General features: G+C 35.5%; 1 protein-coding gene across 4 annotated transcripts in view; it reads right to left on the minus strand.

Annotated features, from left to right (window-relative positions):
* The window catches only part of LOC112463850 (protein eva-1), a 156817-nt gene that overhangs the window by 51677 nt on the left and 77790 nt on the right, over nucleotides 1–27350 (minus strand). For 2 of the 4 annotated variants that reach the window (XM_025030479.1, XM_025030476.1), the window contains exons 2-3: nucleotides 8521–8738; nucleotides 1150–1288 (exon numbers count right to left, since the gene is read on the minus strand). In XM_025030479.1, coding sequence (XP_024886247.1) covers nucleotides 1150–1288; nucleotides 8521–8738 — 357 coding nt within the window. The remainder of the gene's footprint in view (nucleotides 1–1149; nucleotides 1289–8520; nucleotides 8739–27350) is intronic. The other 2 variants (XM_025030477.1, XM_025030478.1) reach the window with 2 other exon arrangements.

The following is a 27350-nucleotide window of genomic DNA, read 5'->3' on the forward strand; positions in this document are numbered from 1 at the left end:
ACAATACGTTTAATATTTTCTGTTTAGTTAAAAACGTCTTGTGTATTTGAATTTGTGAAAGAAAACAAAGAAATAATAAGCATATTGCACAAGTTTGCTATTCAACATTCCCGTATAATATCGAACTAAAATAAACCAGTTACGAAACCATGTTTCTTGCGCTTATGTTTTGCCGATAAGCTTTTTCAACACACGAAACTGACACACCTTTGTTCTGCAGAGTGATTTAACGCTGCCGGTAGTGCCCCGAAAAAGCACTTGGATTTACCGTGTGCGCAGTAAACAATGAGATGACTGTGGCTTGAGCACGGCTGCAGGAACCGGCGCGGACCTACAGAATGTAAAACGCGCCGCGATGGAGTATTTGCTATATACTCCGCAGCAAAAATTACTTGAAGCTTGTTACTGCAACAGGTTGTCTTCGTTGCTTTAGGGGAATGCGTATGTTATAGATCTCTGATATCATTTCGTTACAGTTTATGGTTTTGTTCGTATTCGCGCTAAGCTCGGCAAATACAATGAAATTCTATGTAATATAAAGCGAGAATTTATAAACTTCGACGTCCGAAGCAAGAGCGTTAAAACTGGCTCTTCGAGAAGAGACAAATAAATTATTATATCATTTTGTTTAAAATTAATTTTTTAAATCTTATCCATAGTCATCTGTCTAACTGCGTAAAGTAGTGGATAAACTCGCCGTAAAATACGGGCAACCACTAATAAAATAAAGTCGTGATAGGAAGACATATTACTTGTATAGTCAGGATTTTACTTGAATTTCTACTCGATCTCGGAATGATGGCAAAATTACGTTTTTATCCGCAGTAAATATTCCCGCAGCCGCCGGAATTTGCCGGATCACGTCGCGCCTGAGAATTTCCCCGCGAATCTTCCGCCGATCCGTCGTGCGTGTCGCGTGAGGAATTTCATCGATATCGCCGGGTTCTTATGCGCGCGGCGAACCGACCTAACGCTCGATGTTCGCATAAAAAGGAATCGGATGTCTCGGAGAAAAACGATCCCTTCTCTCTCTCTCTCTCCCAAAAGCGCAGCTCGATCTCGCGTCTCCTCGCGCACGTTCGCGCGTGCATCCGTTCAGAGACGTATATGTGAATGTATCTGCATATATATACGGATGAGGATACTTACAAGGACGGCATTTGTAGGCGACTTCGATGTACTTCCGTAATCCGGGGCAGGGATCACCTTGGAAGGTCTTCGGGTTAGTGTTGAATTTGCACTGCCGCTTTTTCTGACAGACTCCAACCACCATCTGCAACAGTGAGTGCTAACGCGTCAATGAGAAGATCCGCTCACTTTGCGATCGGAACCGATAAGAATACGAAATATATCAGCTTGTATATCTCTTCTGATCGGGCATTATAAATCGCCCCCTCCTCAGTGGGCGCGTGGGGTGTATTTTACTCCTAATGAGTTTCTTTTCTCCTAATGAGTATTCTGAACTCATTTCAATGCAGAACCAATTATTATCGAAAAGACATTAAAATTAAAGTTTTAACTTATTAATATACTTTAAAATATGTGCAACAACAAATAATATTAAACAGAAAATTAAAAATATTAATTGGTTTAATATTTATAACATAAATAATGGGATGTAATTTACACTCCACTCCGTGCACCCTTTTACGTTTCTAATTTTCACGCGCCTATTGGAGGGTTAAGGAATGTTGGAATTTTATACTTTCTAGAATAATATATTATTACAAAAGAAATATCTTTAATTAAAGACCGAGCTGAAATATCGTTTGCAATAAAATAGAAAATTATTGTCTGGCGATAAATCGCAAAAGCGACATTAATTAATGGGTGTTTTCCATTTACTGACACAAGTCAACATAAGTCTCGTTCTGTCTTTGTTACTCATTGAATGTCAAGAAAGATAGAACAACATTTGTGTCGACTTGTGTCACTAAATGGAAAGCATCCAATATATATATATATATATATACATATATCATTCCAAATCAAACACCGCGTTGAATTATTTATTAAAATTGTAATGTTTAAAATGTTTAGAGAAAGCAAAATCTGTTAAAATTTTTTAGAATTTCTTAGAATAATGCAAGTATATTCTGAAATTAGTATTAACTAATTCTATAGATAACTGCACTGAGAAAAAAAATTTGTTAATCTCAAAAAATATTTAGTCCGATACAAGCAACTAAATTTTTTAGTTAGTTTAACTAAATATCAGTTGAAGTAATTAATTCTTGATTAAAAAATTCTAAAAGTTGACATGAATGCATTTATATCTTTTTTAGTGCAACTTAATAATTGTTGAAACAACTAATGTTTAGTTAACTAACATGTTTAGTTACTTGTATCGGACTAAATATTTTCTGGAATTAACAAATTTTTTTTCAGTGTGAGATAAAAGAAGAGAAAATTCAACGGAGATTAATATGATAACATGAACAAACAGACCAACGGAGCAATCTAGTTCGATGGTGCTTTGACTTTGAAGTCGAAGCTTGAAATTACAGTGGCTGCACCTTTTGACGCGGTTATTGCAATTGTTATAAAGGGTATTCATCCGGATAAAAAAAAAGACATCAACAATGGTGGACAAACTGTGACAACTTCAACTGAGCCATTTAGCTTTTACATGAAATAAAGACTTAATTTTGTGGCCGAGCCTTTCGGCCGACGAGTTTGAAATGAGATTATTTCTGCTTTTTTTTATGAAACCGTCGGACAAAGTAAAACTAATATCGTTGAGGTCAACCAGCATAACGAAATTGTATGTCATGTGCCAATATTTGCGTGCAATGTGAGAATAAATCGACAAGATTAGCGATGGGGTTGCTCGTAGAGATATAAATAAACAAATTTGAATTTTTAACTCGCCCCGTAAACATCATATTACAAAGGACAAATTGCAAATATTCATAAATGGATAAAAAATGTCAGAATACAGGTCAGTTATGTAATAAACGGTTAAAATCTTTTTAACAAAAACTGAAATAAAAGTCATGTTTCAGCTTTCACGGAAATGCGTTTTTAACGTTATCCGGAAACGCGGAATTGGATCCTGCGGAAGATAGAACGGAAGTGATAAAATCGCGAGCGAGTACGTAAAAGAAAATATTGTACCGGTTTTTTAATTAAAGGAAACTTCCACTTGAGTGATGTAAAAGCATCGGCTGTCGAAAGCGAGTAACGTCATCACGGAAAATCAGCTTTCTAGGTTTCGCGTTCCTGAGGAGTCATTGGTTATCCGATATCACTTGGTGATATCCGCACATCGCCGAGAATTCCTAGGATTCCATTTTCAATCGGCTAATTGCATGCGAAGACTCGAGTTACATTACCTCATTCAAGCTTGATTACGTTAAACGCAATTTAATCGCGTTACATGAGCGGCATCTTAATGAAGTGAGCGGTAATTTTAATCGGGGTAAACTCTACGTCAGTAACTGTAAAGGTATCATATGAAATACGAAAAAAAATGCAAAGGCACGCGAATGACCTCGAGATTTTAGTTTTAAGAAAGCTTTAGCTTTCTTATTGAATTGAATAATATTATTTCTTTTCACATTTTAATTTCAAACTTATGTTAATAAAAAGATATTTCCACTGCATATTAATCCGGTTCTTTTTTTTTACTTTCGATTACGTCTACTCATCTCGTGTCATGTGCGATAATTGAAAATCGATGACCTCACTCACGAAAATGCGGAAAAAAGTGTTCGTTGTAATAGTTGTAATATCCCGTGGGAAGTGGGAAGTGAAGAAGGACGGAAGATTTCGCCGTGGAAAATGTGGAAATTACGTTTCCAGGTTTCAAGCTGCTACCGAGCCATTCGCATCGGGATTCCCACAATCCACATACGACCCGCGTATGTGTTCTTCGTGCTCTATATATATACGATATCCATCTAATTATCGGCTTTCGGAGTTTCCGTCTTGGGCCATTCTCCTGCATTTCACGTGCATGCGGCGACGGTTCCCGCGGGGGAAATCGATTTTCCGCGTGCGTCGATACATTCTGACCGTTTCCATGTCGTCCGTCACTATAAGTAAACGTTTACCGTTCCGTCGAGCAACTTTGCCCCAGGGGCCAAAGTCAGAACGCGTAATTCCCTTAAACCGCTACGTTTCTCTTGCTGTTGTACGAGGACGCGATACCGTAAACTAACAAACCAATCTCGACACAAGTATAGGACCATCACTTTAATATTAGTTGAGCTACTTCGATTTGCCGTGAGGCAACACAATCAACAATACACGGAGGCCCCGCAACATCTTTTAGGAGATACGCTCGTTATTCGCGTATCTCTCGCAAATATTTATATGTGACGCGCGACAAGAATAAGAATTTAGGTTTATAGCGCAGCGCACTAAATGTACAAAAGCGCCACAAAACCAATGTAAGTCCTCGGGCGATAAAATCCAACTATAAACCAAAGGATCGGCATATCGGGTCTCAATCTTTAGAGTGAGACGTCTGACCTAGCAACAAAACCCGGGCCGTAAATCGAGTCTATTTCCCTTATGCTCCTCTACCTTATCGATCTCGATCTATCTCCCTTTATCTTTAATTCCGTTTAAATACATATTTCATAATATCCGCTCGTTTATATAAATATACCTTCTTCCGAATCCTCGTTATCGATATTTGCACATTCACTTCGGTCCTTGATCTTCCGTTCAGTCGCGATTTACATACATTCCTCGCGGAAGAACGCGTCTAGCGCACCCGTCGCTTTTATTCCAGCAAGCCGCGACTTTAAATTCCTACCTCTTTATGGAAGCAGCGACGTATGTCGCCGAGAAGTTGCGCAGAGGGTAAGCACTCGCGCGGAAAAGCCCTTTCGCGAGATTCGAATCGCTCGGCAAGGCACGGAGCCACTTTCGAGTCGAACTCTCCTTATGGTTCTACAGGGAATACGCCTTCATTCAGGGATACGCCTTTCCGGCATCGAAAATTCCCATGCAACCTGCACCCGGGGAAAAGTACCGCCGCGGCGCTGATTCGTTCACGTGATGCAAGTCGTGCTGGAAACGCTTCCGCCGTGGAAACAAGACCGTCATCGGGCGACCGGGAATTTCTCGTATGTAATGGAAGTAATGGAGCGAGCGATCGCGATGTGATCTCAAACGAATAATACTGTCAATTCAATCGTGATAAATACGAATATAACGATATAAACTATTAACCAGAACTAAAAGCAGGATATTCCATCTCATGCTTCGGCATCAAATATCTTATTGTTAGATCAAATCAAAATTAGACAAAAAGCCAGAGGAAAAGTCATTTCGAGAATATAATATGTGTGATTCAATTAGGTTTCCTCTATTATAGAAGAACATGTCGTTACGCTATATTTATTTCCCTTTATGACATTTAAAGGAAATGGAGCGTTCTATCAGCCCATCAATAATATATAGATAAATTTTGTATAGATATATTATTCACTCTTCAGATATTTTTCATGATTTCTAAATTCTCATACATTCTGCAATTGTTTAAATTTCTATATCTGTTGAATTTTGTGTTCGATAATTGAATAAATTTAAATTTTACATAAGCTCTCTAAAGTCAAAAGCGGTGAATAGCGAATGAAAGTATTTTAGAACTCCATAAATTGTCCACATAGTAACTGTAATCGTAGGTGATCCAATGTATGAAAACATAGTAAATATATAGATTACGCACACTTCACTATGGACTTGTTTTATGAGTCGACCCCTTTTGTTAAGAAATCAAATAAATCGTTCAGAAAGAAATTTCTTCCACGGTGTCTGACCCATTGAACTATCGACCATCATTGGTTCTCTCCGTAGGATACGTTACAATCTGCCTGTAGAATGGACCCAAAAGCGTTATAAATCCCGTTGAAAACATTATATGGATAGTCATTGGTGTAAGGCGGGTTATTGAGTACATCGTAAAGCTATACTTATCACTATTTTACGGTTCGATCTTTCGTAAAAGAATAAATGAAGATTCTATTTCTCGGAAGCATAATTCTAGTAGATAATATGTCACACTAATATGGCACATATAAATGTACGAATAAAAATGTGAAAAAGGGCAAATTTTACAGCGTTTTATAAAATTTATACTTTAAGGAGTAAGTGTCGTCAGACGAATCGTATATCCAGTAGCTAAAAAATATCGCGCAGTGTGCAAGAGAAAGCGTAAATCTTGTGAAAAGCAAGATCCGCAGAAGAGGATAAGATCGTCGACGAAATAAAAGAGTTACTCCATTTTCGCATTCTGGTGGGATCATATACGTACAATGGTTCCTTCCTCGGTCGGTGGAATATGAAATATGAAATCGATACGTGGACTCGCGAAAACCGCAAACCGATGGATACCAGTGAAGATTTTTATTGTATACCGAAGATAAGTTATTATATCGCAATGCCGTGCGAATAAGGCGTTTTTTTTTCCTGAGAGAATAGAAACGGAGATCATTCTGATTTACCACGAGAGACGCTTGATCCTTCCGAAGACCGTTGCTCAATGACGCTGACATAAAACTTTCTTTATTATACGTCCGTAATACCCAAGTTTCATCATAAAGAGCAAGTTTCAATTAAGAAAAACACTCGCAAAAGATCATTACTAATCTTGTACTCGATTTTCGCTTGAATAAAATTAAATCGTGTAAATCTGTCTAAATAAATAAATAATTTAACGTCTAAAAAAAGACTGAAAAAGCGTATTTTCTAAGAACACCTTACTCGACAATCTCGTTACACCGCTGAGTCGCTTCCACCCTCTTCTCTTTAGCCCGCGCGACCTCAAACGAATTTGTCAGTTGCACGCTTCGCGAAACACAGGGGTGCCGTTTTCAGGTCAGTTGCCATTATTTCGCAAACCAAGATTTTAGACCGACGCGCAACGTATCCCTTTTTCCCGCCCTCGCGCGAGATCCATAATTGCCAGTGAATTACGCTCAAAGAAAACAAGTTTTCGTGAAGGCGCATTCTCCGCGGACTTTTCTCGCCGGAGTTTCTTCCCGCCGTTGCATTTCTGTTGAGAGAATAAATCGTACAAACCGATTTTCCTACAACTTCCCGACTTGCTCGATTACCATTCTCGCGAAAATTTCGCGAGAAACTCCTTTGACGATGTTTACAGTTACATTTGAATTGCGTGTTTGCGTCGTCTTTGACGAAGCTTCTTCCTTTAGCTACTTCGCTTAAATCGAACTCGCTGACAATTTTGAAAAATCGCACGGAACGAAAAATAAAGGCAGAGACGAGAATACGAAATGTTATAGCTTCTTAAATTTTGACAATCAGTTTTACATATTAATATAAATAGAATTTTTTATTGGGTCATGCGCTATATTTAGCATAAAATGGAAAACCGATAAAAATGATTACAATATAGGAAGAACTGCAGCAATGTCGATCTTGCGTAAAATCGTCCGAAAAATAAGAAATGACTGAGCTCTGATTCATATACACAAGTTCGTGCGTTCGAGGTTTACGACGCTTGAAGTGTACGAAGGTTAACCCCAGAAAAGAGGTCGGATTCGGTTTACGATTCTTTCCAGTTCGGTACTCACACGTGGGGTAGAACGAAAAGAAGACGAAAGTAGGATGAATATATCATCCACACCCACCTCCGGATTAGAATTGAGGAGTTCGCGAAGAGCTAATAAATGTAAAACATTGAATAAAGTTTCGGAGCGAAGGGAACCGAGAAACGAAAGTGTTGTCACAGAAATGGAGCAGCCGTGAATGACGGCGTGAAATCTCTTTCAGCTGTATCAGGGTAGAACGAACAATCGTGATGTCCTGAAACGCGATGTCAAAATGTTATGAAACGGAGATGACACATCCTATATTTGATTGACGCACGAATTCTTCAGAACTTCCGAATTTAGGCGCCTTAGATTGAACGGAGAGTTTGGACTCGCGAAACTTCCTTTCGGAAGCTGAGGAGGTAGAATCGAAAGATAATCGGAATTTAAAGTACGTTCAAATATTAAACTTTCGGCAGAATAGAATCATGTCTTACCAAAGTTTAGCAAATTTGCGAAGTTCATGCTACGTCATTACACGAGAAATACCTATGTGATCTGCCTTTTAATTTGTGACAAAAAGAATATGTTATATTAATAGCTCGTCGAACTTCAACATTGGCATAGTTTAATGTCAATTTTTGTACGCTACAATTAAAAAAAAAAAAACTATATTATAAAATATCAGCATATATAAAATACAACTTATTAGTACAGTGCTATAATCAATTACAGCCTAAGAAGACTTTAATTATTAAAAAAAAAAACAAGAAGAAATTTTTTTCAACAGGAAAGAAAAGTTGATTATTTTGTAATAAAAAATAATATTATCAAAAAACTTTTATCGACATAAAATTTTATATTTAATCTTTTCAGAGGTTTCTAAATCAATTAACTCGATCAGTTATTCATTCACACGGCAGTAATTTTCAACAAACTTGAAAACCGCACACGCTGCGCTGCTCGATCGGCATTTACCTGTGCGGAATGAGAGAAATTCATTGGCACATACCTGCACTGATTGCGGCCAGACGCATGTGTGATTCGTCGGTTTGTCCCCAGCGATCATCGGAGGAACGGACGAGTTGCATTTGCTGATGCCGTACATTCCCGTTCTTCCATATTGAGCGTGTTCGACAAGGATGGTTGTACCGGGCGGGCATTTCAACGTCATCGTTTCTTCGTCGCAAGCCGCGCGTTGATAGGTCTTCAGGGTGCCTGACAACAGGGCTGTCCAGTTAAAATAGAAAAATCACGTGACGCGAGCGTCATAAAAATGGGATTAAACGAACCGATCGGCAATGAAATATAAATTGAGTAAAATTACATTATTGTGTTGCAATCGACAATAATCGATACATACGAGTAAAAAGCGAAATATTAAATAAATGGACGCCGTGGAAAGGGGTGATATGAGAGAAATGGATGAAAAAGGTTCAAGCCGCACATAAATTACAGAACGACACAAAAGAAAAGGTGGGGCGGAAAGTGCGAGCGGTCGTGTATCGAAGATCGATCGATGAGCCATAATGGCGTCGCCACCGCAACAGTGATCAATTTAAGGGGATTGAGAGTAATTAACGAGTGGATCAGACAGGATTGGTTCGGTGAAGCGGGAACGGATGTATCAATGGCACAAATTCGCCCACGAAAGCAACGGCGTTTCGTTTACACACGATACGCGGTTTAACATAGCGAACGGGAAGCAGTTGACATTTGCGGAATTTAACGCGGAGATCGTTTGTGACGATGGAGTTTGCGGACGGAACCGCAGACGGTACCAACGTGTAAATGCAGATTCGCGTGATAATTTCGCGAGTAGAACCCAATAGAGGGTGGTACGGTCGCAGAAGTTTTCGAGGAAATAGCGAAGTGATTGTAGTAGTACATGATAATAGCCGGCGCGTTAGATAACGTGTGTTAAAATGATAAAGGATATGCATTTCGTTGTTTAGTAATATAAGCATTAGTGTACGTACATGAATAGTTAATAAAATGATAGTAATAATTAATAGTGTCAACGAAAAATATAACATCGAGGATAAATGCAAGATTTCCAAGCAAACATGAAATAAATTAAATAAATGTGCCAATGTGCGTGTACGTGTATATATCACCGTCACCAATGCGTTAATGTGTCATCGCAATCCACCATCACCGTAGTTAGAGAGAGTCGTCGTCACCACCACCGGAGTTATCAGCAGCCGTGGATGAGTACGACCCGTCGCGTCGTCGTTGTCCCAATGAGAAACATGAAAAATAAAACAGATGAAAAAGCTTGTTAGTTATGTCGTGAGCAGTCACGTACGAGATGCGGAATATGCAAATTCTTCAATATTTCCTAACGCCGGCAGGAGGAATTGCGCACGGAGGAGCGAAGTCGATAATTCACGCGGCGACGAAGGAACATCTGTCTGACCCGATATTGGTCGTTTCTCCTGCAAGGAGGCATTCGTGGTAACGCGGCGGTATAAGCGTAGAATACGCTTCCCAATTTTATTGAGTAAATTTGCAGAACCGAAGAATATCGAAATCATTTTGATTACTCGGATATGCTCGCAATTATTGTATATTAGAGCACTGCGCTCTCTCTTTCGCAAATATTAAATACTTCCGAATATTTCGTATAAGACGTAATGTTTCTACGGTATTATCTTTCAAGCATGTAATATTTTATCTTGTATTCTTTTCGTATTATTAACTACACTCATTATTTTACTGACTATAAGATTAAATCTTTAATTTCAAGATTAAGTCGTTCAAGCAAGAAATGATAAAGTGTTGATTATAAATATTATAATTATTCAAAAACATTTAATAAACTCTAGAAACTAAGTATAAATTACTAGAAAATAAAATTATTATCACTATCTAAAATATTAAAACAATTATCTTATGTATAATATTACATTTCTTGTGATCTATCATAATTCGTGTAAACCATGGAAAAAATAAAACATGTAGTTTTTAAAAAAGGATAATTGTTGTACCATAAAATATACTTGAATTATATGTTAATCTAATGCCATAGGTATGTACTGTATAACCTGCGACATCGTGTAATTCGTTACCTTTTCCATCGACAAGGTTCGCAATAATGTCGCGACATACCAACGTTGAGAAGCAGAGTGCTTCTCGACATGGTCGGTACATTGTCTTAGTAACGACCATCTTCGTCGCAGCGTCTAGATTATATGCATAAAGCCGAGCACAAAGAGTAATGCATACAAACGATTGTTGCACCGGCAATAACAAACCTAGGTCCGCTATTCCGTGGCCCCCTCCGCGCACGTCCGTAAATCAACGACTGCGAGCATGCAAACTGTAAAGCGCTGAACTGCAGCACTAGCAGCTACTTGGGATCTTCGTGGGACCGACGTAACTTGACTACGTGATTGGAATGACCGAACAATTCGATATGCCCCTTGATCTTCGAAAGTGAAGAATGCACGTGCACAATTCACAGGCAAAGAATGTGTGAAGTTTCGCGTATCGCAATTCGATTAGATTTAATTGAGTAAGTTCTCCGTGATCTCTTTCTCTATTTCTCTATCTCTCTAAGCCTCTCTCCCTCTCTATTTCTCTCCCATTCCTCTCGTGTATATGCTGAATGCCGACGCTATCTTTATTTCCTGTCTATTGAAATGATAACTTTGTCGGGCCACTTGTGCCATCAGTCGCAAAAAAAACACAAAGAGACTTTGAGAAAGTTCGAGTATCTAATACGGGAAAATATTAAAGTAATTTTGCAACAGCTGTTCTTTACAACATTTATTTATAATATTCACACTATTCATTTTAATTATTTAAACTTTTATTTAATAAAAATAATACATTTTTGTATCAAAAACATAAAGACCTGAAAAAGCTCTTTAAATTTATCCGCTTTTGAAAATACACAGTCACATGTTTTACACATTTCGGGTATTTGAATTTATGTTATTCTATTCGCTTAAAAATGAAATTCTACAATTATTATCACTAATATATAGCGATGGTCATTGTAGTTATAACAAAACGAAAGATCTTGTTGTCAGTATATTCTTTCTAAAAAATAGAGAATATTATTTCCGGATACTATTTCCGTAGTCACTCGTTATCCTAATTCACTCAATCAACGTCTATTCATTGCTGTGTATGTGCACGTTGGTAGGTGACTAAAAAAAATGTTTATGAAAATTCTACGCGAAACATGCTCTTATTACCGAAACTAGGTTAACGACAGTCTCGAACAACACCGTATTCTGATTTATCTTCTATAATTATTATGAGAGCTCGTACGGAAATTAAACGCGGGATATCGCGGATTAATCAAGCTTAATGACATTTGCGTATTGCTACTGCGTTTTAGATATAAATAATAAATACGCATGCAAAGTTATTAACATTATTAAAAACATTGCAAATACATATTTTCCAATTAAGCGCATAAAACTCATTGGTAAGAAATAGCATATATATTGTAAAAGACAGAATTATATATATTATTTAAAAGAAAAAATATATTATCGCATTATAATGCAAATTTATGATATTCTGTTATATGCGCGTATCTTGAATATAATGTGCACCTAATTTTGTATAATATAATAATCATGTCATAATAGTAACGCAATATAATAATCTGCCTAGCTAGTCCCACTTGATCAAAATTTAACGAATAAATTATAAATAATAATCCGCTATATTTGTGAGCTCTCTAAATCCATAAAAAAAAATTTTGCGCTTGTTTCGTTCAATCAATTATTATTTTTAATGGGAGAGGAGCTGAGTAGGCTGCCAGAGAGCCTTCCCACGCACGTGTTAATCACAAGTGATTCCGAAAAACAAATATACAGGATTTATGCGTTAATTGTGCGCTCTCATATCAGAGTAATTTCGATGTTTGCGCATCTCCCTCTGGATACAAATAGTAATATTCTTTTATAACTCGTTAAAAGTTAAAAATTGGATTACTTAACTATGCATAATACAAATTATGCGTTATTATCTTAAGATAATTTTAATTTTTGCGTTGCACCCCTTAAGGAACTTTTCTCTCACGATGGATAAAGACAATCATGCCTAATTAATCTCAAATTGTAAAACTGAATAAATTAAATATATTTACGATTTACGCGCTATTATTTTCAGGTAATTTCGATTTTTGCACTGCATTCCTTAAGGGACTTACACAACAACACAATGTCTCTATTCCATAAAATTTCTTCTACTTATAAATAATATATGAAATCTTAATAATAATGAATTAATCAATAAGTTTAGGCAAACTGCATAGTCGCGTAATTATTTATAATGTTTCCTACCTATTACTTGTATTATCAAAGTTATTTAAGAATAGTGCGCCCGGAGGAAAAGATTTCATGAAAAGAGTTCGTGTGATTTATAATATGCATTATATCGAAGAAAAGAAATATAATTATCATTTTGTGCTATTTATCAAAAAATTTCAGTAAAGATATTTCATTTTTTATACAAATGTTTTAATGCCTACTAAAAAGTGCTAAAAAGTAGCAGCTGTACTTAAGACGGTCCTTTTTATTGAATGTTCTTTCTCAGAGCGTTCGATTTTGCTCTCGTTCTGTCTCCCACTTACAGGAACGTTGTGCTCACACTTTTATGGCGACAAGCTGTAAAATCACTCTGTAAAATAACGGCTACGGAAGTAAATTGTTGTTCTGGTAACGGATGAACATGGAAGCGGAAGTAGGACTGTGAATTCGAATGTTTATTCAGTTGCAACCTTACGAGCGCGACTTCCGCGGGGAACGCATTATTTAAAAGGACCATTTATCGGGTAGATCGTATATCCTGTATCGAATCGAAAAGGCGAGAGGACAAAAGCTGGAAAACAGCTTGTAAATTCGCAGCTTGACGTGAATGGCACGTCCGTTCTCACTTTTGGCGCATCGTTTTACCATATAATTCTCATTCCCTTTCGAATCCAAGTATTATTACTACACAATGTACCTCGTTTAAAGATAATCAATACAGTTATATTACAAACTACAACGTATAATTGCAATATATTGTCTAAACAATTTCAAATTAAATTTAAACGTAATATAGATAACGAACCTATTCTATTTCACTCGATGCACCTGAAAACGGGTTCAGTGTCGTATCTCTCATTGTAAATAGAAAAGCCTTGATTCCCGATAAATTGTAATTTTAACTGCAACTATGTAGAAAATAACACAATATTTCGCGATGAAAGATTAACCCAAATCGAACGCTGGCATAGAGATATTTCGACTTAATTCGTCCGGCTAATCCAAGGTTTAAGGTTCCTCGAAACGAAGCTTACCTGAGGATTAAAGTATCGTTGATCCGAACGGATATACCATGAAGCAATGTAAACATGCTGCGGAGTCCAGTAAGGGAGTTTGAGAATAATGACCGTACTATAGCTTCACAACAATCGCGTACAATTATAGTAACTACGATAAAAAAAATGAACGCGTGGTCGCCACGCGCGTTAGAAGTGAAACTTTTGAAGGCAAGGCTTTGCCATATAACTTTTCTGAAATTAATACAAAAACAATGCAACGGAATTAGTCACTCTAAGCCGCCCGCAACTCGAAAATATAGTGTTACACGCAGTTCTCACTATATCCGTCTCGCCAGTGCCGCGCCGTACGCCTGATCGAATTTTCGTGACGCGTTTTCGAGTCGCAAAATCGAATTTACTTACCGATCCAAAAGGAGTTTCACTTTGTACGCCTGTTGGTCGAATTTTCGTGACACTATTTCGTGACGTTTTTTCGTGTCGCACAATCGAACTTACTACCGTACCAAAGAAGTTTAATTTCGTACGCCTATTGGTCGAATTTTCGTTACACTTTTCGTGTCGCATAATCGAACTTACTACCGTGCCAGAAGAAGAACCGTCTCGCCAACGCCGTACGCCTATTGGTCAAATTTTCGTTACACTTTTCGTGTCGCACAATCGAACTTACTACCGTACCAAAGAAGTTTCACTTCCGTTACACTTTTTCGTGTCGCGAATCGAACTCACTACCGTGCCTAAAGAAGTTTCACTTCAAAATCTAAAAATATATAATAAAATGTATTAAAAACTAATTTACTGTCACTGAGAAAAACAAAAAATGCCTTTATATATTTCTTCTTACATGTCTCTATTGGTCTCTATATCTTTTAAAATTATTAATAATGCAAATAATCTAAATAAATAATATGTATAAATATTAAAATAATAAAAGCATAGTATTAATCCATATTGTCAAGCTATGGTGTGACTATCAAGATGAAAATGATTAAAATGTAATATTTTTTAAGAAAACAGCGTGACACACGAAACTTATCATTATTAATTACAAACGGTATTTCTATTACGCAGGAATATCTCTCGTTTTACTGTTCCGTTGCAATCATTATTACAATAACGTCTATTGGATTTTGATTGCTGTGCTAATTAAATTCTCCTAACTTTCACGACATACGCCAACGGTTACGCGTTTTGCAGTTACTACTCACTCGGAACTTCCCTTGAATCTAATTGTACATTAATGTGCGTTTATGAAACCGCATGAAATATAACATTTATGACGTTTAAGATTAATTTCACATGAAAATAACAAAGAACCATAACCTTCGATATCTATACATGTACACAAACACTTGTTTGCAACGGTTAATTATACAATGCTAATGTTAAACGTGCAATAATTTTACAAGTTATTTTTACAAATATATTCATTGTAAAATAATAGCTCATATAAATAGGTAAGTAAAATAGATTTAAATTTAATTTAATTCGAACACCTACAATTAAATTAGTTACCTCGAAAAAAATCAGCATTAAATATCTTACTTTTAATATTATTATTACGTAATACAAAATAATAGAATTTTAACATATATAATACCTTGTAAAACTTCAAAAAATGTAAATTCGATCGTGCTTATTCTGTTTATATAAATCATAAAATCATCGAAAAAATATAATATATGTATATGTATAAAATATGTATCAAAAAGATTTCAACGTTTAATATAAAAAGTTCATGTATAAAGAATTACTTTCGTACATATAAATCTAAACTGAACTGCCAGCCATAACCATATCAATAAGTAGAGATTATAAGAGAGTCAATTGCCGGTTGAGATTTGTAGCTAGATTCGATCAATGTCCGTCCCAATGGTTCCATCGTTACGAAAACCAGAAGACGTGCCGTGCCGTCCGAGCTGCTTACGAGGCAGCTTGTACAAAACTCGCCTCGTATTGTGGAACGTTCGTTTTGTGGAACAACTAAAATCTGGAAACGATGCCAACTTTTCAGAACTCAACCAGCTAGAGCATTGTACTCATTTCCTCTTTCTCTCTCTCTTTCTTTATTTCTTTCTCTCTCTCTTGCTATCATTATACGAGTGCGGCCACTCCGACTTTTAACTTTTTGTGCTTTTCACATTAAACGACATCCACAAGTGACTTTACGAAAAACTGTAACGAGTATGGAAAACAAGTCGCATTTTAGAATACAAATCAAAAGAATACAGATCAAATCTGAAGAAATCAAACTAACGTTGTATTATTTAGAGTGCGCGATTGCAATGTTTTTTTCACGCGCAAGTAATTAAAGTATTTCATTCATATTCGGGAAACCAAAGATACAAAGAAAACAGTTTTACTAATTTTACTTATATCGTAAAATCTAGCTGAGATTCATGACAGTATTTTTTACATAATTACAGAAAAATGTATAATTATATATTATGCTAAATAATGGTGCATTAAGGGAACGGGGGGTAGACCCGGACATTATTGAAATTTAAGTATACCGCGTATCTATGGCCATTGTTTAAACATTCTGCGTATGCCGAGATATGCAGAAGGGCATATTAGAGTCCGGGGCTACCCTCTGTTCCTCTATATGCTGCGTGCTGCGTGCGTTCAATACATACCTATAAGTATGTATAACTTATTACTGAGTTTCCTCATTATTCTGCGCAATAGGTTATTTAAAAGGTGAGTAACAAATTGTGAACCTCGAACTTTGTAAACCTTATTCCAACTGAAATCCATATATATACATTATAACGTTGTATAAATCTAAACTTTTCTCTCGCTCTCTCTCTCTCTCTCTCTCTCTCTCTCTCTCTCTCTCTCTCTCTCTGCGGCTAAAAGTGAATTTAGGTTGTAAAACTAATATAATAAAATCCTTTGACTTCGCTAAAAATTTAATTCCTTTCTACGCGTCCAGGATAAAAATGTAGAGCGTGTGTTACAATTTTGTATGGTTAAACACATTTTGAAATATTTCATCATTTTTTTCTAATTAATAATAAATTCTGCAAAGTTTCTGTATAAACATCTGATATCGCTAGAAACGAATAATTAAAATTTCAGCAATAAATTAACATTTCATTTTGTTTATGTAACAACAAAGCAAAAAAAAATTTATAAATAAATTTGGCCGGCGTGTTTTACGTACTCCGTATAAGAGGTATTTAAAATAGAGATGACGCATTACCTACCGGATTTGAAATGCCAGAGAGAATGTACGTGCATACGATTACTGATTATTGCCTACGCATTGTCAGGAAGTAATGAATATTCTCGATGAAAACGTAATGCGCGATCGATCTAACGCCTACGGCATTCTCGATACGTGCTCATGTATTCCTGTCCATCTTCTGGCTTTTCAATAGACAACTGTGTTTACATCGCAATTAACGCATATCTGCAACGTGATACACCGTTGAATGACACTAATAGAAAAATAGTAAACTGATCGCGCGCGCGCAAATTTATGAACTAATTGAAAATAGACGTCTATATATAAACGCACTTTATCGACAGCGTGAGTTTTAAGCTAATACGTCGGGACAACGCGCGTATAAATTGTTATTGATCATTATCTGTATAGTCGAGGTTAATGGATATTTTCCAGCCTGCATAATAACGCATCGAGGAATATGAGTGCTCTGCGCTCGGATATCGTGCCATTAATTTAATTTCCCTTATTATATATTGCATATAATATTATTCCGGGAAGCTGACATGCAAGTTTTAAATATTAATTGATTGTGTGCAATAAAAAATTAATCGTACACTTTTTTTATAGAGAAATCCATCATATTTACAAAATATTAAATACATGAAAGTAACTCTATAAACCTCAAGTTTTATAATATTAGAAAACTCTTTTAAAAAACACTTGGCGATTATTCAATTACGTAATAAGTCTTTCATTCCTAGAAAATAAATTCGTAAGTTGTTAATTTTAAGGATATCATCTACTCTTCTTAGCGTAATAAGTAATTAAACTAATTATATTGCAAAAGCAAGATTTCATTAGCATTCTAATATTATAATTATTTTAGGTCATACACTTAATAAAAGTCATAGCAGTAGAATAAACATCTAAAAAGCCGAAAAAGTCTCAAATAATTTTCTCTTTTTTCTTATTCACTTACAGAAAAATTATTGCTTCAAATCCTCATAATTATTGATACATCAACATGTATTTAGCGTTCGAATATTTCGAATACTAGGACAGAATATGTTGCCGAAACGAGGTCTATTATGTATACCAACATATGTATGTAAAATCAACCATCATCCATTTATTCAATTAATCTGCAGCTGAACCAGTTATTGATATATTTTACCAGATTCTAATCGCGGATTATACATTGAATATGACCCATTATTCACATATCTGTCTGAAGATTAATTAATTGGTGTGCAATTGCTGGCACAGCCATTCTCTCGTCAGCAGCAGACCGTATTTAAAATTGATAGACTCGACCTGTCGGCGCGCAAATTGTTATCGCATATTATCCGGATAACGATATTTTTCCTAACGAGTTTAATCAGGTCTCCACCGCATCGGGTGCGTGTGCGACCGTTATATATTAATCGCGCCTGAGCGCAGCAAAAAGCAGTATTCTATTTTTATTGGCAACCGCGACGCGAAGCGTCGATCAGCGAACTCGTTTCCTTCGTCATTTCACGCGTTGGCGGCACGGAAGTAATTTCTCTCGACGTTCGCGTCAATGATTTCCCCTCGCGCGTGGCTCAATTTTCCTGCACGTGAGAGAAAGCATGCCGTCCGGATGGATTAAACAGAGGAACGAGCATTGCACTACGTTTCATCGCGTCCAGAACGCGAGGCATGTCAAAAAAACGCAATGCGCAACAATGCGGAACGCTGTCGCGCGAAAATGCGTCGAAAATCGTCGAATCTTCCGAATTATGCTTTGTATTTTCCGGTAACTTAAAGGGCAAACTCGTATTTAGCAGATCGATACCTTTTATGATGCATTTTCAGAGTATTAAGAACATAAAAAATATAATTAAACTTTCAAGAGATAAAAAAATTACAAAAAATGTGCAAAGTGCAAAGTGAGATAGATTCATTGATCGAGAAAAGATCATTCCACAGAGAAAATAGAAAACAATCCACACAACGAAACTGTTGTAAAGTTAGTCTAACACTTGCAAATTAGATTATTTTAAAGTTATATGTATTTAATTTAATTACATGTTAAATATATTCATTGTATGGAGGCTTTCCAAAAGTATAGCAGTAAATAAATGTTCTTTTAAGTCTACTGAACGATTTCTATTCTGTCAGTGTTGTATTTTCAAAACCTACTCTTTCAAATATAGTATCATAATATGATATAATAATACACCGAACAACACCGTAAATAAATACACCGAAATGGTTACTGAAGTAAATAAATGTATAATTACATTATAATATAATTATGTATTTAATAACTATTATTTCATTAGTATTTAATTTTTATTCACGATACGGTACCTATACAAATTTATAGAAAGATTGTATATAAATATATACATATGATAAATATTATATAAATCACATGTTGCGCAGGGTTATGTAATGACTTACGCCCGGTATTGTGGTTAAGATACGTGTAATTATAAGACTTGAATACAATAGGCAGTGTGTCTTTTTGGAAAAGGTAATGCAACGAAACGAAAAGAAACTTTATACACACTGCAACGTAACGAACGAACGACAAGATAAGTAGAGTACATAGATAGTGAGAGTATATAGTAAAACGCAGTAAGCGCTCACGCAACGGAACTTTAATTTTCCCTAGCATGCGTGGCGTGTCTGTGCGAACATAGAGGCGCTTCAAGGCGCTAGAGCGCCATATTCAACATCACAAACAAGAGTAATTAATGTTATATTTAATTAATTATATCTAAATCAGAGAAAAAAGAATAAGAGGTTATATTTTGCAGAATCCAACGACATATAAAAGTTTCCATTTCTTTTTATTTTGTTTAGTTGGAAATCGCGCGCTTATTCATCTCAACAACATATTACCAAAGTAATACGCGTCTGCGACTGACATTAGACACATTTCGCTGAAAGCATATCGAAGAAGGTAAACATATTTTATATAGACATACACACAAAGAAAATGCTTACAGCTTTGACAAAATCCTTTCGCTTCTTTAAAAGAAGAAAATATCAAAGAACATTTGTTACATGTATATAGCTCTTAAGTAACACCTCATAATGTTAAAAAGATAGTAGATAATAATCTTTGAACTACGCTTCATATAATATATGGACATCTACATATGAAAATTTAAATTACATATATACATATAAAGATCGACATTACCACTAAAACCTCCAATTTTATGGCTCCAAAATAAAAAGAAAAAAATATAAAGAAAAAATGTGAGAGACACGTTATTCATATTTACATAAACTCATATTTACATGTATTTTTGCAGTAGATAAGAGTGTATCTCTTTGCGCGGAAAAATGCACAGCCATGACACTAAGAAAGCTTGCTCCGTAGCCTGTAGGAATCTTTCTACTCTATTTAGTACAAGAAGTGTAAGAATCGCACGACCAATGTGGCGTTGACATTTTCGATTTGAAATAACATTCTCACGATGGAACGCGGCTTTCTGAGTATTACGATGCACAGTATTTCTCAGCGACAAGAAGAAACGATTCACGCGAAGAGAGTCCGCTGCAGAAGGCACTTCTCGTCCACTTACAAAGAGAAATACGCCTCGATGTAAGAGCGTCGTTTTACTTTCTGGTCGGTACAAGACTGTAAAAAGGTTTGTACTTTTTGACGCGTTCTGAGTGGACTAGTGCAAGCTGTTCCACGTCTTTCATTTACTTTGCATGCGTTTTTCTAATACCCCTCTTATAGCGACGATCAATATACGATCAATTATTCGCCGGGAATAAAAAGGCTTTTAAGAGCTTCTCGGGAGAGTCAAAAATAAAATGAACCTTTAGCTTGTCAATGACTCCATGTACTTAGGCGTTTTTTTTTATCATATAAGCTCATTAAAATGTGCGCGGGCATGGCGCGCACAAATGCCGTGGATATCGCCTGCCTGCGCTATTTTCGCTCCTCGTGGTATGTAAAAAGCGTCTATAACGAAGCCTGCAAAGTCATTAATAATGATTTCAAGGTACGGGGCCTGAGATAATATTATCACAAGTGTAAGATGCTTGATCTGAAATAAATTCATTGCAATAAGATGAAATTTTTGGAACAAATATTAAAATGTAAGAAATTCTCAACTGGTTGAGACAAAAAAAAACATAAATCAAGGTTTCTGTATTAATTCTGTAATAATAATTCAATAATGATCGATCTATCAAGCACATATTGTCCACACGTAATATAATATTTATATTTATTATGCGTGCAATGAACGATAACTATTGTTATTTGGATGTAAATATACGTATAATTATGCATTACAGCTTATCGCGATACAAATTAATGTACCGTTAAATTATTAATAATTTTATAATAATTTTAGATAATATGTTACATTATTCATGCGTAAATTTTATTCAAAGAAATTTTCTACCTAAAATCTAGATGTTTGTAAAGTTTTAACGGGTAAACCGTTAACCAGAAGATTAACCAGCATTACTTAAATGGGAGTTACCACACAAACTATGTATATAATAACCTGCTCCACAGTAACACCCGTTAATTCCCATTACATCGAGTTTGTACACCGAAATTCTTCAGCGATTTACGGTTTCCTAGACAATGCGAAAAAATAAAATACTTGAAAAGGTAGGGTCTTTTTACTTAGCCCTTTGATCCTTTAGCGCAATCGTCCAGTCGCGACTATTCTTTAACACATCTTCAATGGCGCCAGTTCATGCTTTCGGATGAGCTTGCAATTTGTCGGAGGTCAAAGTCGAATTGTTTCGAATCGCGGTGTGTACGTACGTAGTTAGTTTTCCTGCCGCACTCGAAACAAAGTGCCGCCCCGATTGTTAAAGCGAGAGGCACTATATACCGGTCGTTCTCATGGAAACTACAGCGCTCGCTGTATTTACGACGAAGTGGCTTCGTATGCCATCTATTCGGGTCGCCTGGTACATTAAAAGCTCAAACTCTGTAGAATAGAATGAAAAGAAAAGAAAAGAGAAGTCAAAGTGACGGAAAGTGGGGAAAACCAACGAGAGAATGGACGCAAAGTCGGACATCTCGCGATAACAAACTCGCGAAAATTTACATAGCGGATAGGGTGAAAAATTTGCGTTACGCAGAGATGCAAGTACCAATTGTGTTCTCAATCGTGTTGGAACGTTTTCCATCTTTTTACTCGTTGTGTATATCCTACGAATACTCCTTGTGTTATAAATATTGATGTATTAATTATGTATAATAAACATTTGATTTCTTTAATTCTTCAGTCTTTTCTTCCTCTTATACCTTTTCTCTTATATTTTTTCTCTTATACCTTTTCTCTGATTCAATTAAACGTTGAAATTCAAAGCTAACCGTCACAAAAGATGAAAGTCAGGAGAAAGATGTGAAAAGAGAGAATAAAATCAATATTAAAAGTGAAAATATTCGAAATTCCACACTATGTAGTGAAACTTAAGCACATGATTTTTTAAAGTACTGCAAGTCAGATAAAAAGGGGGCTAATCACGTCATTCTCTCTTTTCCGAACAATTGCAGTAATTCTAATTACGCACGATCCATCAGGTTCTTTGTCAGACCAACTAACTGTAATAGTTTGCATGGTCGGTGGAGAACGTAACCAAGCCTGGAAAACGGAAATGGGGATGTTGAAAAACTGCAAACTCAGATCGTGGAGGGTAAACGGAAAAGGTTATTTTTCTCCGGCACGCGCGATTACTTTCGCGAAAATACGACCATCGCGTTTTCGTGCATTTCACGCATTGATCTATTACTTCTTGGCACACTAATATCAAATTTTAATTTAACCATTATAAAAGACAATTTAGTTAAATTTTAAAATAGAAGTAATAAAATAATTAATTAATACAATAATTATTCCGTTATAAAAACTATATAGAAACATATACTGGGTGTGCATGTTTCAAGTTTTCAATAATCTATTATATATTCTTTATAATAAAATTTATCACAAATAACAACTAATAACATTATTACAAGCAATTTAATTATATAAGTAACATAAAATCATTGACTAATTTACATAATTTTATTAAACTTCCATATTTTATAAAATAATGATATTGCCAATATTATAATTAAATCAAAATCGAATATTTAAGTAATAAATAATAGCTCATTTATTAAAAATCCAGTTTTCAATAAAGCCTTAAGGGTTTCCTGCACTCAAACCGTGATTTTGGTATTAATCTAGCTTAAGCAATATTATACGATCACGTTAATCAAACTTCCAACACGGCGACGTGAAACGTTTACTGTACTTAGTTTACTTTAGTTTATCGTAGATCGAAGGGGCCCTAAAATATTCATGCGACGGCGCATCGAGCAACCACGACACTAAAATGTCGAGAGAACTCAAAATGGTAAAAGCTTTGATCAGGCTTACGTCGTGCACCGTAGAAAGCTTTTAGAAATTAGCAAATCCCTTTTGAAGCTTTATCTTTGAGAAGAGTTCACAAAAGACTGTTAAAACGCACTATGAAAATTACTGATGAAATAACTGAAAGCAAATTTCACTTCAAATTCGAATAGCAGATCTAATCGATAATTATCATGTTTTTTGATACATTCGTGGGACACTGGTGAATTATTTACTTAAAAGTATTTACGAGATAAAAGTCTAACCATGTTGTAAAACAGAGAATAAATTTGCATCTCATTATTTGCGTGTTTTATTGGCACGCATAAAAAAAAGAATTATAACGCGATGGTAACAGTTGCTGTCAGAGATGCCATCGTGATTTGATCGTAATACGTGACGTAGGAGAAATCGAGAACGAACAACATACAATATTTGCTTAGTCGACTTTCTGGCGGGTCGCCGCGGGCTCGGCTTCCGAACTGGAGACTGGAGCCGCATGCGCTCGACTTAATGGCAGCAAACCAACCCAGAAGCGCTCACATCCGGAACAATGCGCGGAAATTTTCGCGAGCTTCGGAAACGATCCGAGAGATCGCTATCGGCGTTCGATTATTACGCCACGGAATTTTCAGCGCAGCGTCGTTTCGGCTGGCCGCTTTCTAGGCTAGATCTTTTTACCTTCCCCATTTTTACACGTAGGAATAGATCGGCGAAGTGCTCGATCTCCAGCCGATAGAAACTGAATTATCCGCGTGCTCTTGAATTCGGATCGATCGCGCGGAAGAATCGATCGTTTTGTACCGTGCACGAACAATTTACGATTCTCCCCCGTCATTGAAATCGCGCATAGAACGTGAATCGACTCGCGAACGAAGAGGCCGACAACGCCGAACGTTTTACTGCCTGTAAAACGAAATCGAATATCTGGCAAACTCCGCCGGTTATTTTTCATACAACGTAAATATCGATTAATGCAATATTATGGTATCTCCACATATCTTCCATATCAACAAACATATCAAACAGTTAAATATGTTTCGTTGTAACATTTATACACTGAGAGAAATAATTATTTTTTTCAAAAATAATTTTGTTGATTTAATAAAACCGGAAGATTGTATGTTGCCAAGCAGATAATTTGATTGGCTTAACAAAATATTTGTACAAAATATTTTGTTCTTTTTGTTCTTTATGACTATTTTGTTTGTTGACTATATATATTGATTTGTTCTTTTTAACTAAATATTTTATACTATTAATTATACATAATATAACATTAACTAAATATTTCTTTGAATAAATTTACTGTTTTTAAAAACGTTAATGTTCTTGGTTCAACAAAATTATTTTATTGAGTTAACAAAATTGATTAACTTAAAAAAAAAATGATTTTGTATGATACCATTTTCAGAATTCAATTATTTCATTTTGTCCAAATAATAGACGTGTACTTAATTCAATAAAATAAATAATTGAATCAATAAATTGAAAAATCAACAAAATTGTTTTGTTGATTCTACAATATTTTTCCCTCAGTGTAATAATATTAAGAATTATAGTTATTGCATTTCATATGGAGTATTATTATAGGTTGACGTTATTAATATACATTTATTTATTTGTACATATTTCATTCCATATGCAAGTTACAAACAATCGATTTCGTGTACAAACATAATTGCCTTTGATTCAATAAAAAGCATAATGAAAAGCATGCATATGTCTATAAGAAAACAATGCTTATTTTTACGTTTTCTGAGGAGTATCATTTACGACGAAACTAAACAACTTGCGTCGTTGCGCGACTCGAATCGTTAATATTTAATACACAGGCGTAACCGCGATTTATACTTTCTGAAGATCTCTCGAATATAATTAACGTCGCCGTAGTCGGTCGAGTTACGTCGAATATTATATCCGGTTAAATATTATGCATCCGGGTTTATACCCGAGACGTTTGATGCGGTCGTCAACGAAGAATAACTCTCCGCGCGGCACTAAGTAACGAGATTATCTATACCTCGTTGTATTTTACGCTAAAACTGGTGTAAGATGTGCTAGCGTGAGGGGTTATACCAAGACGGTGTTATACCAAAGCGTTATATGAGGGATTGCATCAGGGTGACGTTAACGCGCACAGCGGACAGAATAGTCGATAGCACGTCTCAACGCTTGTCTTTGCGGATAAATTTAAGTTGAATATATAGATGCAACGACAAAGGGTTGTTGCATTTTACGGAACGCTGAAATGTCGAGTAATTGAAAGAGAAATGCAGAATGATGAACGTGCAAACACAAAAAATCTATATACTACGAATTCCAGAGAAATAGTAGAAAAAGCGATAGTTTTTATCTCAAAGTGTTTATTTTTTTAAATTTTATTTATAAATGTATTAAAAGATTTTTATTTAGTTTTTCTTCAATAGATTTTGTTTATTTTATTGGAATTTTATGTGTACAAACACTGTAATCCCTCGCATGTTTATATTGTAAATTCATTTTGTTTCAGTTAGAGTTATATATATGGGATATAAATTTTTTTTACTATTTTTTTTTATTCAAATGCGTGAATCATATGTACATCAAACGTAATTCAAATAAATTAATTTTTTATTTAAGTATAATAATATAGATGTACTTATTTTGTGACTTTCTATATTAACATATTGCCCTTATAAAAATTTAATAATGTAAGTGATTATTTGGCTAGTAATTAATTACTTATTTCGATTATTAAAATCATTAAAAACAGTACTTTTAATACTCAAAATAAGTAATTAATCACTAGCCAAATAATCACTTACAGTATTAAATTCCTGTAAGAGTGTCTTAACTCTTAAAACTTTTACTTTGATAATATTTACCTTTGTTCGCTATTTTAAACGTTTCTTGCAACTATACGCAGCAATTTTATACTTCCGATATACATGCAATATTACGTTATCATGCTAAAGTTATTAACGCAATTATTATTCCTCCTCTTCACAAGGAAGAAGTACTACGTAGACAAAAGTTGAAGTCATATATTTAACAAGTATTTACTAAGTGTAATAAAGCGAATGAGGAAGTTCGAGAACAAACAAAAAGTAGTGTCTGAATGGAGAAAACTCCTTCTTGAGCCCCGAGCCGAGTATATACATAAATTCATGTTCCATTTTTTTCCTCTTTTTGTCGGTAATTTCGGAGGTAAGAAATTACAGCCTTCGACTTCTATCACCGTCTGTACGCGCTGCTCAGGAACCGACCTCGTTACTTAACCGTTTCTACGACATAAGGCAATGAATTTTTATATAAGAAATATTCTTCGCGTCGTGTGTTTCGTTCCAAAGATTCTTTTAGATATATGACGGAAAGAAAAGCATTGTCACAAAAAGATATCTCCCATTATGTGACGTGCGTACGCATAAATCTCACGTGCCTTCATTTAATCTCGATGGCAGAAAAGTGCCCGATTTTATAATTTATCCGTATGGTTCAACGATTTATCGAGTAAAAAATATATGACCTAACCTAACAAATTTGGTGTGTCACTCCGCATTACGCAAATTGATTTGAAATTCTGTCCAATTTTTTGATAAAAACTATCGTACTTACATACCACACATATACACATCTATCACGATTTTTTTGTGTCTAAATTAAATAATCACTTATCATTGACGAGTTAAAAATAGCGTAAAGAAAGTTGTGGAAAAGCGTGGAAAAGAAAGAAATTATTGTGATTATTTGACGCTTTAAATGGAGGTAATTCCCGGTTGTAATGGGAGCCGATAGTATCTGGGAGACTCGCCGTTTTCCGAAGTCTCCTAAGACAGCGGTACCCTTAATTAACAAACATAATAGCTTAATTTGGTCTACAGCCCTTAATGCCTTATCAAGCGAGGTTACTGGTACTGATTAAACAGATTCCAACGCTCGCGCTGCTACCACCATGAGACGAAGGAAATTAATTTCTACCGCACCTGTTCAAGGTGTTTGATATGCCGAGAAAGAGAGAGAGAGAGAGAGAGAGAGAGAGAGAG

This window comes from Temnothorax curvispinosus, unplaced genomic scaffold, assembly GCF_003070985.1.
Source record: "Temnothorax curvispinosus isolate PA1 unplaced genomic scaffold, ASM307098v1 QBEX01013717.1, whole genome shotgun sequence".
NCBI classification, from domain to species: Eukaryota; Metazoa; Arthropoda; class Insecta; order Hymenoptera; family Formicidae; genus Temnothorax; species Temnothorax curvispinosus.